The sequence below is a fragment of the Pelophylax lessonae genome (genome assembly GCF_965119305.1).
Source record: "Pelophylax lessonae genome assembly, chromosome: 5".
Classification (NCBI taxonomy): Eukaryota; Metazoa; Chordata; class Amphibia; order Anura; family Ranidae; genus Pelophylax; species Pelophylax lessonae.
Window position 1 is genome coordinate 471810204 of NC_138772.1, and position 12269 is coordinate 471822472.

The following is a 12269-nucleotide window of genomic DNA, read 5'->3' on the forward strand; positions in this document are numbered from 1 at the left end:
AAATGGCGAGATGAAATACTAAATAAAAAAAGAGAACATAATTACTTTTGTATGATGCTCAAGTCTTAATGTTACTTGTCTAATAGGCATCTTAGATGCATCCTTTCACTACTTGGCGACTGCGCTATAGCCGAATGACGGCTACAGCGCGGACCTGAATTGCCGGGAAGGTGTACAATGACGTCCTCTCAGCAATGAGCGGCCTATGTGCTCCCTGCAGAGCACCCGGCTTGCTCTGTGATCAGCGATTTCAAGAGACTCGCCTGATCACAGATCAGAGATAGGGGGCGATCCCACTCCCTTGCCACTTGATCAGCTGTCAGCTAATGACAGCTGATCATGTAAAGTAAACAGCAGCCAGCGATCAGCAGTTTTTTTCTCCTCACACTGTCAATGTGAGGGAAAAAAAACAACTCTTTCCGGCTGCTATCAGAGGGACATCGGTCCCGAAGAGGAGAGGGATAATTTGTGCCCCCAGTGCCACCTACCAGTGCCCACAAGTGCCACCCACCAATGCCCAGTAGTGTCACCTACCAGTGCTCACCAGCACCACCTATCAGTGCCCCATCATAAGTGTCCCCTACCAGTGCCTATCATTGCCCATCAGTGCCACCTATTAGTGCCCATCAGTGCCCATGAGTGCTGCCTATTTGTGCCCTTCAGCGCCACCTTCCAGTGCCCTTCAGTGCCGCCCATCAGTGCCACCCATCAGTGCTGCTTTATCAGTGCCACCTTATCAGTGCCCGTCAGTGCCACCTTCTTCTCCTATACAGATGGCAGTTCTTGAATGCCCGAGGGTGTAGGGAAATAACTGAAAACATGGAAAAATATGGGTAGCCATATACTCACAGTATAAACACATATTGCCATTATATTTACGTGAAATAATAATAATAAAAAAAAAATGACGGGGTTGATTTACTAAACCAATTATAATGCAAGTGAAAATTCACTTTGCAAATAATCATCACGTGTAAGAAAAAATATGCAATGATTTTGTTCATTTTGTTCTGGATGTACATGCTTGGGATGACTTTAGTAAGCGCAACTTCCCCATATTCACTAAGATAAGTGAAAATTCAAGTTAATATGTCCTATTACATGAGTAGATCAACCCTTCTCTGTTACACAATTTGGCTCTTAATTAACCACTTCTGGACTGGAAGGATTTGCCCCCTTAATGACAAGGCCATTTTTTTGAGATTTGGCACTGCGTTATTTTAACGGACAATTGCCCGCTCGTACGACGATGTACCTAAATAAAATTGATGTCCTTTTTTCCCCACAAATAGAGCTTTCTTTTGGTGGCATTTGATCACTTGTGGTATTTTTATTTTTTGCGCTATAAACAAAAAAAAGCGACAATTCTGAAAAGAAAAAAATATATATTTTTTAACATTCCCAAAACAAAAAATTAAAAAATCTAATTTTTTTAACATTTTAGTCCAATTTGTTGTCTGCTACATATTTTTGGTAAAAAAAAAAAAAAACGCAATAAGCGTATTTTGATTGGTTTGTGCAAAGTTATCGCGTCTACAAGGGGAAAGATTTATATATTTTTTATTGTTTTTTTTTTTTTTTTTACTAGCCTTGGCGGCGATCTGCGATTTTTAACGGGGCTGCGAGATTGCGGCGGACAGATCAGACCTCTAATTTACATTTTTGACACTTTTGGGGGGGGGGGGGGGACCAGTGACATTACTACAGTAATCAGTGCTAAAAATATGCACAGTTACTGTAATAATGACACTGACAGGGAAGGGGTTAAAACAGTGGGTGATCAAGGGGCTAGCTGCCGGCACATGACCGACACAATGCTATGTCGGTTCGCGCAGGAGGGCCAGCCTGCCGCAGTAATATCTGGTCCGGAACAGGTTAAATGCTGAGTTTTTTTATAACCCAAAGATGCAATTCACATCCTGCTATTTAATATTCCTGTCAACTTAAAAATTAAAACGCACGCAGAAAATTTGAAAGGGTCTTACCTCACTTGAGTCTTCCTGCTGATTAATAACCGACAGCGCATCCTCTGCAGCTTGCCTCTTTGCTTCTGCCACTGTTCTTTCCATTTTTGCTCGTTCTGAAGTAATCATTTCATGGGCTTTTCTTTCTGCTTCAGATACTGCTTTCTGTAATTCTGTCATAGCCTGTCTTTTCACCTCGTTTACTGCTTCTTCTGTAAAATAAATACAAGATTTCTAAAAATATGCACATAGTGACTAAGATCCAGAAGGAAGAGTAGAAGAAGAAAGAAAGAACCTTATCTTGGCTATTCACATGTATTTAAAGGAAACGGTGAAAGCTTGCCTGCTTTTTGACAGTTAAAGGTAATCTCACCCTTGAGGACAGTTTACCAGAATAAACTAAAACAAAAAAAACGAACAATGGATTAAATGTAAATTTCTTTATGTCCCTCTTTACAAAAACGACTAGGTCCAAACCGTAATAGAGACCCATTACATATTCAAATATTAAAATAAGTTAGTTATTTTTATTGCAACTATAGCCTATACACAGCTATAGCTTTTATTTATAGATTTTCTTTATTATGTTAAGGCCCTAAAAAGTGAGCAAATATAAATATTTTAATTTTAAATATTTTAATTTTAAGATTAATTATTTAAGATTATTAAGATTAAGATTTAATTTTAATACAGTAAATATGAAAAGTTGCATATTAATAGCATATTTCCACTTGCAGTAAGCAGGTGCACATTTTTACCCACTACTATGCTGTGTGTGAACAGTCTATGAAAGTTGATACCTACCATTGAGGTCTGCTCATAAGAATGAGTTAAAGTGCTGGGATTTTATTAGAAAGTGTAGAATTTAAAAAAATTTAATGTAGGCATTTTGTCTTACATGTTTACATGCCTTACATGTTTATTTTAATAACAATTATGAAAAAAAAAATGATCAGTTCATGGAAAATCACCCAAAACATTATAGATTCACTGTGTTGAAAAAATATTTTAAGGAAATACAGGTTTGCAAGTGTTTTTTTTTACATTACAAGATTACTTTAATAATAAATGTGAGCATTGTTCATTAGATATTGCTCTACTTACGGTAATCTCTTGCAAACACTTATCTTTCAGTATGGTAGCCCCAAGTGTCACCAAAAATCTATACCCTTGGAAAATATTTACATATCCTCCTTCACACCTCCTTTTTTTTAAACCAGGTAAACATGAACTACAAGGACTTAATAGTAAAGATTAAGCTTATAAGTCAAAAGTAAATATACCTAATCATTACAATTATATAAGAAAGTCCATAGTTTTAATTTCAAAGCACCATTTGTTTTGTTGGCATTTTTTTTTCTTTAAGGTATATATTAAACCTGCATATGAGTAGGACATAAAAGTATTTACTTTGATTGAACTGATTAGAATATTCTGGATTTAGGTTTTTTCCATTTTTTTTTTCGTTTTTAAAGTGTGACAATGTGGATTTATGTGGAATTTGTGATTTGCAATTTATTTTTCCTATATCATTACAGAAATGTAATAAAATGCAGTTTAATCAATGAAATGATCAATAGTTAATAATCCTGATATTTGACTGGTTAGAAAATTTCTCCACTGCTTAAGTCACTTAATTTTTCCTTATTCCCTGCATAATTGTATTTAAAAATTTGTAAATAGAAAAACATTTTTCCATAAATGTACAATCACAACACAATGGAAAAAAGAAAGATTAACAAATAATCAATTGTTATTACTCACAAGTTCAATATAACAGGCAGATTCTTTATATATATATATATATATATATATATATATATATATATATATATATATATATATATATATATATATATATTTACTGTCTGCAATGTGTCTAATATATTTGCTGAATATGACAGGATTTTGCAATTGCTGATACTAATTAAAACATGCACAGGGTATTTTCCCTATCTGTTTTATACTACATATTATACACAGAGAGCAGCATCCTTTCTCGGCTGCCCCCAAATGTAATTTTTTAGGCTTGATTTCTATTTTTTTCTGGAATGATTACACAAAATTCTTTTTGAGCTAAAGTAGCACAATACACTATGCTAACGCCAAAAAAATTATAACATTAAAAAAATATTTTTCTCTGCCTGTTTTTTTTTTTTTTTTTGGACAATTACTATATTTTGTCTAAATTTAAACAAATGTCATTATCAGTGAAAAAATCCCCCACTTGTTTCATTTTATCTAACTTTCATCTCTATTCAAACCAAAATGACAATGAATAATTAAAAATTTAATAAGAAGTAATTATTAACTTGGCAAACGTGCCAATTAACACTCTATTAAAACTAATTATGACATGTTTCATTCAAGTGTTTTCACCTAATTGTTTCACTCACTTAAAAAGCACCTTAATTAAATGTTCTGTTTAATTAAGAACATAGATTTCTAATAGAATCATATTACCAGATATTAAAAATTAAGAGCAAATGAATACGCTTCAGGAAGCATTCTGTAAGGAGACTCTTTGCTAACCACTCAAGAAATTAATTTTCCCACAAACCATTAGTGAAACTTTAGAACATTTCTTATTTTTCCACAAATTTTTAAATATTAGGCACAAAGCAGTTATAAGGGGAGACACCACTTAAATATTTAAGTCTCCAAAAACAAGACCCAAAAAATTGCAGTCATGCTTTTTGTCCTTTTGATACCTCATTTTTTTTTTTTCCTTTTGTCGCAGGGAGGGGGTATTGTGGAGGAGGTGATGGTACTTAATATCACAGATGTGAACAATACAGCCTGGGCCTAATTTACTTTGAATATTCAAGGTGAATTAAAATTCTATCTAAGTGGCAATACAGGACAATAATTTTTGCTTACGATCAAAGCTACAGCTTGACTAATTGTATATGCTAATCAGGCAATTTATATTTAAATTATGCATTCCTATTCTGGTCCCACAGGCACGCACAGATCTGCTAGGAGAATTGATAGGATGTTCATAAGGTGCTTGCATATTTATTATTAAATGCAAACAAACCATGTTTACTCAAAAGGAAATATACATAGAATATTGCACGAGCGATGGGTTATTATTAAGACTTTCTCCCAGAATTTGTAATAAATATAGTTTTAGAAAAAAAATATATAGCTTTTTGTATTTAAGAACATTTTTAAATTTTCTTAAATGAAAAAACATTTTGTCAAATTCGCTAGAAGACACAACATTATAGAAACTTTTTTTATCAAGTTTTTTTAAGCTAACAGTTCATTTATAGGTGAAAAGAGGGTGGTAAACGGGCAATAAAAAATATATGTGAGATTATAAATGTAAGTATTGCTAATGCACCTTTTCATTGTTAAAAAACCTTCCCATCTAGTCAATAACCATCATGTATATATATTCTACATAAGTCAAACAAAGCTAAACATTAATGGATATGTATTTGTACTTAGAACAATAAAAAGTACAGACAATATTATCATAAAATAACTGTTCATAGCAAAAAAAAAAGAAAAAAAATCAAAGCAAAGGTTTTACGGAGGAACAAATTAAAGCATTTTGTTTGTAATGGAGGAAGGGTCTTCCTGATACAATAGCCAAACTATTAATATTTATATGGTCTTACCAATTATGCCATATAGAAGCAGGCATGCATTTTAAAAATGTTTTGTAGTACAATGAATTATCTTTATTACAGAATGATTGCAATATGTGAACATTATTTGTAAGCCTTGCATTTGTTTAACATGTTTATATAACATGCAAAAATTGCAGTACGCACTGAATCATGATTATCACATCAGAAACTAAGCCGCTCCTAGATCAGCTGTTAAAGCTCAATTTAATATTGTATTAGGAGTATATTTATATATTTCTGTAGCTAACACTATCTATTGCTATATCTATCTCACTTCCTATCTATGCAAACATGACCATTGAGACACAGTATTGCCTTGAGCCCTATTGGTGCATAGGATTTAAGGTAGTGCAGTAGTTCAAATCAAAAATTACGGTGCATTATTGTGATAAACCCAGTAATTATGGGGGCAGAGAGGGCCTGTGTGTTACTACATGGGGGGATGCAAAGGGACTACATTATACTGAAAAAACTGCAAAGTATCTGCAGCACACTATTTGGAGGATTAAAGCACTTGTACCATACAATGCCCATGGCTAGGGTTTAACAGCTTCCCGACCACCCGCCGCCTTTTTACTGCGGCAGGGCGACCCTCATGCGCAAACCGACGTAGGCCTACTTCGGTCGCGCGCCTGCATCTAGGGGGCGAGGTCGCGCCCCCACTCAGCACGGGGAAGCCGATGCATGGGTCAGGTGGCTCCGATTGCCGCCGGACACCCGCGATAGTTCCCTGCTGAGAGAGAAGGACGGACAGCTGTTGTAAACACAGCTGACTGTTCTTCTCTCTGGAATGATCACAGAGCGCCTGTGATCCTTCTATATAGGATCACAGGTCTCTATGATCATTTCACAAGCCATGCCCCCCCCACAGTTAGAATCACTCCCCTAGGCTTACATTTAACCCCTTGATCACCCACAATGTTAACCCCTTCCCTGCCAGTGACTTTATTACAGTAACAGTGCATATTCTTAGCACTGATTACTGTAGTAATGTCACTGGTCCACCCAAAAGTGTCAAAAATGTCAATTAGGGGTCCGATTTGTCCAACGCAATGTCGCAATCCCACTAAAAACCGCAAATCGCCATTACTAGTAGAAAAAAAAAACCAATAAAAATGACATAAATCTTTCCCGTAGTTAGTAGACGCAATAACTTTTGCGCAAACCAATCAAAATACGCTTATTGCGATTTTTTTTTTACCAAAAGTATGTAGCAGAAAACAAATTGTCCTAAAATGTTAAAAAAATTAGATTTTTACATTTTTTTAGGGAATATTATATAGCAGAATGTGAAAAATATTGTTTTTTTTTTTTCAGAATTGTCGTTTTTTTTTTTGGTTATAGTGCAAAAAATAAAAAATCGCACAGGTGATCAAGCACCACCAAAAAAAAAAGCTCTATTTGTGGGAAAAAAAGGACATCAATTTTATTTAGGCACAGCGTCACACGACCGCGCAATTGTTCGTTAAAATTACGCAGTGCCGAATCGCAAAATATGGCCTGGTCATTAAGGGGGAAAATCTTCCGGTCCAGAAGTGGTTAAAAATGCAGCAACTATGGGGAAGAGCAGAATGATGAGCCCTGAGTTGGTGCTCATACTGTAAAAGAGCATAGTATGAAACCATGTCCAGTTAAAAAAATCCCTTGTATTTGACACAAATGTCAAATGCTCCAAAAGCAGAACGAAAAAAGCAGAACGAAACATAGTCTGCAAAATCGGTTTTAGTCGCCTAATATACAAATGCTTTGTATATGAAGGGACTAAAACAAAGATTAAACCACTGAATGAAAATATTTTTACGCCTTGTAATTGATAAGGCTACAACAACTGACATGAAATCACCAAAGTATTAAATAGGATTAATATTGGAAAATAATAAAGGACAAATGAGCAGTTCAAAAGAAATGTGATCAGTCTATATGCTTCAACTTAAACTTTATTCTTCAATTAACATATGTCTTGCGACCCATTAAGTGCTCATCTCAACAATGGGGTCCCATGTATTAAAGCCTGCTTTGGTTAATACAGAATAATGACACAGGAAACCGGAAAGATCAATACTTCCTCCTGGGGATGGAGCTTTTCTACAAAGGCATTCCAAACAAACAATATTATCATTTAAAGCAGTTATTGGAGATTATTGCAATTTTGCTGTTACTAATTGTTTTTTTTTTTTTGGGATTCCTCGCATCAGTGAGTTAGCAAATGCACACATCTGCCAGACACTAGGTCTGTGTTTTTAAACAATCCTTACCCGCTTTCTTCCAAATCTCCTCTGGCACATATCCAGAAGCCGGCCTATGAAGGAATTCCCGATGTGACTCTGTAGAGGAGGAAAAGTGAAAAAGGAACATTTGTGAGTATTGCTCATTTTTAAGTACTTCAGACTGACAGTAAAACCCACTCTGTTATCATGCTGCAAGTATTGTCTCCAGCACACAGAAATCTCATTGTCACAGCTGTTTCATGCCTTCTGTAGGAATGTCTGCAGTGTACACCATGACATTCTTTGACAGATCACAAATATTCTGAAGGAAAGAATGTAAATTGATGTTTATACACTAGGCAACACAGAAAATAGCTGCGTCTGCATTTAAATTTATCAAAGCCAACGTCACGCTTGGCAATCTGAGCTTAAAGGGACATCCTATGCATTTTTTAAAGAGTTAATATGAAAATTTTTATACAGTTATTATGTAGGACAACCATGTAAATCCTGTTCAGAGGTACAAGCAGCACCCAACCAAAATTGGCTCAGTGAAGTTATCAGCTTATGGAGTTTATTTTGCAACAAATTTCCTTGGGCCAAATAAAGAAATATACTCATCAGTATATCTTATGCCAGGCTGCCTTCCTTTGTATATATGAGTGAAATGTCTAATTTCTAGATTGTAAGCTCTAACGAGCAGGGCCCTCTAATTCCTCCTGTATTGAATTGTATTGTCTTCCCTCACATTGTAAAGTGCTGCGCAAACTGTTGGCGCTATATAAATCCTGTATAATAATAATAATAATCGAATCCGATGAAGTAAACAGCAAGGTGGTCTTTTTTTTTTTTTTTATTGGACCACTGCCCTCCTAAAAGTCTTACTAAACCCGCAAAAGTAAAATCAGTCTGTATATATGCAGTAAAGCATGCTTGTTATACTCCCTTTGGAACCTAAGGGGTTAATCCTCGACATTGTGTATAAAGGCTGTTTGATCCTGTCTCTCTGATCCCCCTCTTCTTTAACTGACTCCAATCCATCTCCTGATAGATCACAGCATTAGGAGTCAGGCTGCACAGGCTCAGTTTGGTGTGTATTGCTAGAGAGGTTTTTTTTTTTTCATGTGACAGCACAAGGGCCAATCAGCACTGTCCAGACAGAGGATCAGGGGAGAATAACAAGGGGGCAACACATTGGGACCCACGCACATGGGATAGGGGATGCTAAGTAATTCTATTTAAAAAAAAGTGTGTTTATTTTATGTACAATTTATGGGTCTTTGTCCTTTTAAGAGCATTCCAGGCCTGTCAGGTGTATAGTAGCGAGAAAGTTGAGGGTACAGGTGCCCTTCTGGACCCCCTCTATATAAGGGGGGGACCAGTCAGGGGGTCCCAAAGTAGACTGGGACCGTTAGCGAGTTCCCCTCCCTCCCACCCGTCGCAGGCACTTATATGTGGTTTGTCACCCTTGAATCAAGGGGGGATTTGGTTATAAATATTTTGAACTATATTTTGCTTGAGTCCTTTGACTAAGCAATATTTCCTTTTGATTCAATATTATTATTTGATGTTTATTTGAGTTAATAAAGATTTTGGTATTTATATTTTAAACCAATCAAGTGCTGCGGCCATTTCTATGCCATGAAAACATATTGGTGTCTGTGTCTTTTTATGTTATTTATAGTATAGTGATGCATCCTTCTATCCCATGAAAACTCCTCCTACAAGCTTTAAAAAAAGACACTAATAGACACCACAAGGCTGCTATATACTGCTAATGAGAAAAGGTATTTAGCAGTTTATATTTACTAAAACTATTGCATTTCCATGTTCTGAGTACTGTGGGAAACCAGATATAGTAAATGCAGGCTCCCGGGTTTAGTAACACTTTAAGTGAGATTGTGTTATGGGGATGAAAAAAAAAGGTAATGAAGGTTTTACATTTACATTCTATACTATCACATTCTTAAGTAAACCATCCCATTCCTAAAATAATATATGTACCACCCTAAATGTAATGTTCCTCACATGCCTGCACCTATGCCATTCAGCTATTATTGTAATGTTTACCTGAAATTGATTTTTTATGCAGTTTTCACATTTTTTACCAGCTTGTTATTCAATATTTTCATGATTGCATTTCATAGTTTACAGTATTGAAGATTCTCCCTCTAGTGGTTATTTGTATGTCAAACAAGTATGTTGAACATTCATTGCTGAATGAATGTCGAGATAAAAAATGAGTTCCACCTAGGTACTGTATTGGTTTGCAGTCAGTCCGAACAAACTGATTAGGGCTGATTTACTAAAAGGAGTAATGATTGTTCACTTAGCTTGGAAAATGGAGCAAAGTCATCTAAATCTGAATATCCAATCATGTGTTGCGCAAAAAAAACAGGATTATGTTTGCACAGGATGGGATTACTGAAGTGAACACAGTTTACCCTATTTGCAAAGCTATGTGGCCATTCACTTTGTGCATCAATTTAAGCAGTCTATACCCATTATAGTAAATCAACACCTAGACTTAAAATTGAGAGAAAGACTAGGCAGGGATAGGCTGCATAAATAACGAGCATGGTTGCCATGTATATACAATATATTATTAAATATAACTACTAGAGGACAATGATATTTACAACATCTTTAGTACAGGGAATATAGGTCTTAAAATACCAAAAATAGACTATAGATTTCCTATAATAATTTTTGGAAAAGTTCTGAAACATTGTAATGAGAATTTAAATGGAAGTAACGCCTAATGACTGAATAACAATCAGTATCATCGAATACAACATCATTAAAGATGAACTCTATCAAGCAGCTAAATACACAACTTAGATATATCGGAAATGTTTTACAAAGATAAAGTATTTGTAGCTTTGTCCAACCGAATAATGTGTTTCAAGCAGTCCTGCAAGGCAGCTTGGTCAAAATCACTGGGTCCGATTGGAGTGCTGATTGGAAGGTGATTCATCACTCTTCTCCCCACCTCTCACCAAATTACGATTAACACATGTGCAATGCAGAAGAGTCTGACTGGTTCGAAGTGCTGACACTCCCTCAGTTAACCACTTAAGCCCCGGAAGATTTTATCCCCTTCCTGACCAGGGGGTATTTTGCGATTCGGCACTGCGTGACTTTAACGGACAACTGCGCGGTCGTGCAACGCTGTACCTAAACGAATTTGACGTCCTTTTTTTCCCACAAACAGAGCTTTCTTTTGGTGGTATTTGATCACCTGTGCGATTTTTTGATCACGCGCTATAAACAAAAAAAGAGCGACAATTTTGCAAAAATAACAATATTGTTCACATTTTTTTATATGAAATTCCCCCCAAAAAAAATGTAAAAATCAAAATTTTTTAACATTTTCGGCCAATTTGTTTTATGCTACATATGTTTGGTAAAAAAAAAAAATTGCAAAAAGCGTATTTTGATTGGTTTGCGCAAAAGTTATCGCGTTTACTAACAAAGGGAAAGATTTTTGTCATTTTTGTTGTTTTTTTTTTTAACGTGTAATGGCGGCGATCTGCGATTTTTTTTGCGGGACTGCGACATTGGGGCGGACAGATCGGACCCTTGACTGACATTTTTGACACTTTTGGGGTTACCAGTGACATTTCTACAGTAATCAGTGCTATACATATGCACGGTTACTGTAAAATAACACTGGTAGTGAAGGGGTTAACTTTTTTTTTTTAGAGGGAGGGGTGGTGTGTGTCCCTAGGGGCATGATTCTAACTGTGATTGGCTGTGGCTTGAGCTGTAGGAACAGTGATCAACGGTTATAACTTACAGGTAACCTTACCTATAACTTACAGGTAACACAAAGAACAAGCAGAAAATTTAACCTGGCCATAGAGGTTTCGATATTCAGTTGGTTTAGCAGGAACCGGCCGAATTTTGATCCATTTATGGCCGTTCCTGTTCCAGATAAGTTGACCTAAACTTCTCTAGTACTCGCTTGTTAGAAAATGTTCCTTTGATTAACACTGTAACCAATTGGTTACAGCGCTGATCAGTGTATTCCGACAGTGGAGGAGTCCCTTCTGTCACAATACAATAGTACAGTGGGGAGGATTCCTCCATCCACATCACCTGTATAGATGAGGGAACTCTGGCTGATTAAAAAAACTGATCCATGTATGGCCAACAACAAACAAAAGGTCTCTGCTAATAAATGCTTTAGCATTATCCCTTATTTAGTGGTAGAAATCCATCCACCCTTTTTCTGTTTCAAGTATTTTATTGAATAATGCAAGTGAGTAACAACGTTTGACATACAGAATAATGCGAAGTAGTGTAAACAAAGCTTGGTAACAGAGCATGACCAATAACTGTAACTACAGCAAATCGTGAGGGTTAGTAGACAAGGGGCAGTAAAATGGTCACGAGAGAGTAGGGATTGGCATTGCCAACCCATCGGCACCCCATATAGGGAGCACACTGTGCCT

General features: G+C 36.1%; 1 protein-coding gene across 5 annotated transcripts in view; it reads right to left on the reverse strand.

Moving 5' to 3' along the window:
* Nucleotides 1-12269, reverse strand: part of RUNX1T1 (RUNX1 partner transcriptional co-repressor 1) — a 213184-nt gene that overhangs the window by 10476 nt on the left and 190439 nt on the right. For all 5 annotated transcript variants that reach the window (XM_082258318.1, XM_082258321.1, XM_082258317.1 and 2 more), the window contains exons 9-10: nt 7861-7929; nt 1986-2176 (exon numbers count right to left, since the gene is read on the reverse strand). In XM_082258318.1, coding sequence (XP_082114444.1) covers nt 1986-2176; nt 7861-7929 — 260 coding nt within the window. The remainder of the gene's footprint in view (nt 1-1985; nt 2177-7860; nt 7930-12269) is intronic.